Source organism: Chaetura pelagica, unplaced genomic scaffold, assembly GCF_000747805.2.
Source record: "Chaetura pelagica isolate M959 unplaced genomic scaffold, ChaPel_1.0 scaffold274, whole genome shotgun sequence".
In the NCBI taxonomy this organism is placed as follows: Eukaryota; Metazoa; Chordata; class Aves; order Apodiformes; family Apodidae; genus Chaetura; species Chaetura pelagica.
This window is the reverse complement of record NW_009952983.1, coordinates 1,400,297-1,405,764: the sequence shown is the minus strand read 5'-3', so window position 1 is coordinate 1,405,764 and position 5,468 is coordinate 1,400,297. Positions and strand designations below refer to the sequence as shown.

The 5,468-nt window shown below is 53.8% G+C and overlaps 1 protein-coding gene across 1 annotated transcript in view; it reads left to right on the top strand.

The window, feature by feature from the left end:
- SAMD4A (sterile alpha motif domain containing 4A) overlaps positions 1-5,468 on the top strand; it is a 113,754-nt gene that overhangs the window by 103,506 nt on the left and 4,780 nt on the right. Inside the window, 4 exon segments of the mRNA XM_009996457.1 lie at positions 1,062-1,359; positions 2,785-2,870; positions 4,725-4,843; positions 5,446-5,468. The exon segment at positions 5,446-5,468 is cut by the window's right edge and continues 1 nt beyond it. Coding sequence (XP_009994759.1) covers positions 1,062-1,359; positions 2,785-2,870; positions 4,725-4,843; positions 5,446-5,468 — 526 coding nt within the window.

Here is a 5,468-nt window from a genome sequence, read left to right as displayed (position 1 = left end):
GAAAAACCATTTCAGTGCTTCACCTGGCTCACACGCAGCCTGTTCACCCACTTGGGGTCTCTTGCCTGAGCACAGCCAGGACTCATCCCAAAAGCTGCCTCTCTCCAGGCAGCATCCCACACGCCAGACCATTCAGGATGAGCTGTTCTGCTCCAGGCTACACTGAAAAAAAAAAATAGAAATGCAAGTATTTCCCATCAGTGGGTGGAGGATCTGGCTGTGGAAGGGGAGTTCTTGATCCACCTTATTACCAAGAACAAGGTAGGGGTTGTACCAAAATCCTCCCCCTCCCAGGTGGACCTCTCCCAGCATCTCCAAGTTGATTTTTGCTATAGGGATAAAACTTCACTTGCAGCCTTTGGTTGCCCCTCCTGTCTCTGACCACAAGCCATCCTGTTACCCTTGAAAACCTCCCTTTCCTCTCCCCCACAGTGTCGATGGGAACATCCCCCCTTCCCTACTCTAGGATGGGCTCCTGGGCATCCCTGCCTGGTCCTGCAGTGGTCCCAGGGCATAAGGATGCTACAGCAATCTCTTTGGGGCAGAGCAGTTACAGAGAGCCCAGCTTGAAGGTGTTGCTGGAAACTGGTGCCAAACCCACAGTTAAAAAATGTCATTCCCAGTAACTAGAGCTGAAATGTAGAATTTGTGGGATTGCTGGGGAAGGAGCAAGATACTTGCTGGTCTGGGCACTGAAATCTCTTAGGCTCAGTCACTCTCATGGGGTTTGCATCTCCCTTGTGGAAATTTGGAGACACTGTTGCTGGATTGTCACTGGTTTTGGGCCCCAGGGGTTCACAGGGCTTGTTTATGTCAGAGGATTCAGGTCTGAACACGTCCATGAGTGATCAGGCACAGCCCCTGCAGCAGCAGCTCCACGCTCCCCTGCTTGAAGCCACAAGACTGGATGAATGAAATACAGTGGTTGAACAGGAGCTGAGACAGGGTCCTGGAGCAGCTTTGCTGGGGGTGGCCTGGGGGGCAGCAGGGGCCTGGTTTGTAGCTGATGTCCCATTGTCCCTGCAGAGACAAACCCTCTTTCTCACCTCTTGCACCCGCAGGACATCCTGGAAGGTGGCAACTTACGTGTCCCGCTGCAGGAGCTACACCAAATGATCCTCACCCCCATCAAAGCCTACTCTTCCCAAAACTCCAGCACGGAGGAGCACAGCCGGGATGCTGACTCACATCACCCCTCCTCCCTGCTGGGCTCTGACAGCCAAGGCTCGGACTGCAAGGACTCGGCAGCAGCAGGGGGGCTGCAGCAGCACCATTTGCCAGGATGTGAGGGAGAGTCTGGGGGGGCCCCTTTGCCTGAAGGTGACCTGCCAGGACAGTTCACCAGAGTGATGGGGAAAGGTGAGCTGCTGTCACTTCTCCTTGGTGTCCTCGCTGGGGACACCTGCTTTGGGGCAGAGTGTGTGTGATGGCAAGGCTGGCACCAGCTTTTCCCTGAGGTCCTACAAGCCACAGTCCTTGAGTGGGATGATTTTTTGAGGCCCCCACCATGCCATGGTAAGAGTGTGGGTGGGGAGGTGGGCAGCAAGGGGACAGGCTGCCTGCCCCGGGTCAGGGTAGATAGCATCCTCTGCCTGCCCCAGGTGGAAAGCATCCTTCCCCTTCAGAGCCCTGGGAACATCCCACCAGTCCAGAGACATTTTCAGCAGCATCCCTGGGACATGCACTTCTTTGAGGGGGAGAGTAGCACTAGTGTATGGGCTTGGCCTAAGCTGTCCTGAGTGCAAGTTGGCCAGGTCCAAGCCCTTCTTAAAGCCCCAGTTTAGGTGGACATGCAAAATACTGCAGTGCTATCCCATGCCTGGTGCAGGATACGCAGCTTTGCATCACGATTAATGCCCTGGGAGGTGCACGGGAGTGATGCGAGTGGGACAGACACCCTGTGCCATGTGCAGGGCTCTTGGAGCACATCTGTGTGAGCTTGGATGTGTCCTAACCCCCAGCTGAAGTGTCTGTGCTGGCTGCCTGGAGGGAGATCTCCCTGGGGAAGTGGAGAGGGGCAGGGAGTCTCATCCACAGGCTCACACAGGAGACCTGGAGCAGAAACTTCCTGGGATGCCGGAAGGAAATATCAGCCTTGTCCCTATTTCAGACCTTTTTTTTTTTTTTTGCAAAAAATAGATGTTTTGCATATAAAAAGTTGTAGGTGCAGATTTTCTCACCAGCTGATTGACTGCATGTGCAGACAGATGAGGGTTTGTGGCCCCATTTTAATGAACTTATTAATTTGGTCAGTGATAAATGCCTCCATCACGCATGAAGCTGTACGTGGGAGAGAAGCCTTGCCAGGATGAGGTGTCCTGGACCACAAGGCATCCCTGCCTGGGGCTTAAAAGAGCAGAGACTTGTTTCCCTGTGAACTCATTTCCACTTGCTTTGATGTCTTTAATTCCCAAATTAAATCCATCAGGAAAGGTGGGAATCAGTTTGCAGCAGGGGCAGGTTTTGGCTGTGGGAGCAGGAGCCTGAGCCAGCGGTGCCTTTGGTGCCTTGTAATCAGGAAGAGGGAATAATCCTGCACCCCTTATTTGCTCAGCTCTGATTTTAGGTGGCTCCAGTGGTGTTCTCTGGATTTACACCACCATAATGGAGAAGAAAATCTGGTCCTAAATATAGGACAGGGGGGCAGGAATTGGGGAAGGGCATTTCTTCTCCCTGATGAGAAGACCTGCTCATGGCATAAGGGAAAAAGGACATCCAAGGCATTTGTTGGACCCCTCAGATCACAGCTCAGTCTCCCCATGTTTCTTCTCTTGTTTGTTCCAGTGTGCACACAACTTCTAGTTTCCCGCCCTGACGAGGAGAATATAAGTTCCTATTTACAGCTCATAGACAAATGTCTAATCCATGAGGTGAGTCGTGACAGATCATATAAAACTGTTGTTCTCATCACTTAGAAACTGTTTCCAAAGCGTCTGTTGTTGTAAACCTTTTGGTTTCCAACACAAATATTTTTTTGGGGTATTAATAGTAATTCTGACAGAAAAGGGCTGGAGTGGATGGTAGCTCCAAGATAGAAGTGGTGTTCCTCCCTTAAGTACCAGGGCCTGGAGCTGGGAAATTCATCTGGTTTGTGACAGCCTTATCAGCAGCTGGATGAAAGAAAAAATCCCAGGATGAGCATCTCATCCCCTGGGATTGTCACCTCCTGGTTCACAGCAATCTTGAGATTTTGCAGCAGGGGCATCTGCTTCTGCTCCTGCTGGACCTGCCTGTGGCAGGTGATGGCTTGGGATGGCAGGGCTCTGGTGTGCTCCTGCCTGGTGGCAGGGAGGGATGGCTGGCATTCCTAGTGTCCAGCAGGGTTTTGTCCCCGTGCCTACTGCACCTGGAGGAACAAGCTGCTTCTCATCACCTGCCCATATGGCCGAGGACAGGGGGGGTTGCACAGCCTCTCCTAGGAGCTGCAGGCTTTAAACGTTCCTCAGCTGTTTGGTTATAGAAAAAAATAAGTTGTCAAAGCACAGAAGAATTTCCCCTGGAGAAGGCTGGTGGCTGCAGACCCCAAAATGTGCTGCAGACCCCAACGTGTGCTGCAGACATGGGGGAAAGGAGGGGGGCAGCTCACAGCCCCCCACCTGGCACCTGAAACCCATGCCCCGGGTTTGTGTAAAGGTTTGATGTGCACAGCTCTACAAGGCCAAACACAGGGCATCTGGAGTTGGGGTGGAAGAGTTGGGTTGCATGCAAAAAGCAAGTGCTACAATGTCTTTTTTGGAACCTCTGCTGACCCTTGGTGGGGTTTCGGGGTGTTTTGCTGGCAGTGCCTGCAGTGTCACCAGGCCCTGTGACACTGGGGGTGGTGGCACCTGCTGTTGGGGTTTGCTGCAGGACAGGTTCAGAGATATGGTTATGGCTTTCTTGGAGCCTGGAAATGGTGCCTGGACTTTCTGGATGGCTAAACAGAGCATCACTGGGGGAACAGAGATGTGAAGAGAGGAGTGAGGCTGGTGGGAGCAGATGCCCGAGGCTGGAGAGCAAAGCCAGGAAGATGCAGAGCTGCAGAGGGGAGCTTGTTTTCCAGCAGCCCCCAGGGGGGATATGGTGACCTAAGGTCACCCCGCCAGTGCCAGCCTGTGTCCCAAGACCAGCCATCTGCATCAGCACCAGGAGAGAGTGGATCCTCCAGAGGGTGCTTTGGAGCAATCAAGTCAGGCACTAATTAGCCTCCAAATTGTCCTCCATTGGCACAGAGATGTTTGGTGTCTAAAGTTGGTGGGGGTGGGCATGTTGATGTCCCTGTAACCCACAGTGCCTGCCTGGGTGCCAGGGTGTTTTGGAGGAGGGTTGGTCCCCTGCATGGGTGACCCTTCCCAGGAGCCACGTCCAGGTGACAAGTACCACCACCCAGCAGAGACCAACCATCAAACCCCAAAGGGAGATGGGCTCACAGCCCAGAAGCTCAGAGGGGTACCAGGAAGCTTTGGGAAGCCCTGCTCTGCCCAGGGGGTTGGGCAGCCTCAGGAGCAGAGCTGGACTATCCCTCTGGGATGCAGGGAACACTCCTGGAGCATTTCCTCCACCTGAGATGAGTTAAATCCTCAGGAGAGAGCAGACTTTCCCTCTGGATGGGACTCAACTCGTGTCTCCAGCTGCTTTTCTTCACAGCGCAACCACGTACTCGTCCCTGCTCGCTTTGTCCAGAAAAATATTCACACATTTCCTATTTTTTCCTCTTCTTTTGTTATGTTTTTTTTTTTGGCCAGGCGTTTACAGAGATCCAGAAGAAGCGGCTGCTGTCATGGAAACAGCAGGTGCAGAAACTCTTTCGGTCTTTCCCTCGGAAATCCCTGCTGGAGCTGTCAGGCTATCGGCAGCAGAGGAGGTACGACGGCCTTTGGGGAGGGCTGGAAGCAGCAGCTGGAGCATCTCGAGTGGGACTGACATCTCCCAGCAGGGAGGGACGGATCCCGCCGGGTTCAGAGCCACCATTGAGGAGGGAGGAGGTTGGGAAAAGCTTTGGCAACACAGCCTTTCCTGGCGTTGGCTGGGAGCAGGGAGCAGGAGCCAGTTTGTTTGCCTGTGTGGTCGGCACCTGTCCCACCGATTCCCACCGCGTCTCCCTGGCTCCCAACCCGGCACTTCCCAGCTGTGCAGCCTATCCCAGCCCTCTGCTGCCCTTTGCTGGTTACATCAGTGCTGGAATGTCACCAGAAAGCCTTCAATTGGCAAAAAAAACCCAACAGGCTTGAAGCCTGCAGAGGGTGCAGAGCCAGCAGAGGGCTGGGTGGGGGTGTGTGGTCAGCACTGTGCTCAGTTCCTCAGTGGTGCTGGATGATCCTGGAAAGCGCTGGGGTTATGGCAAGATGAGATATTCTTAGATCAGGTTTAGCAACAAGATGAGCCTTCTGTCTGAGCACACCCACCCCCTGTCAGGGGGTCCCCTGGCAGGAGCCCACCCCTCACCCTGCGCTCTCTCTCCCGCAGCCGAGGCTTTGGCCAGTCCAACT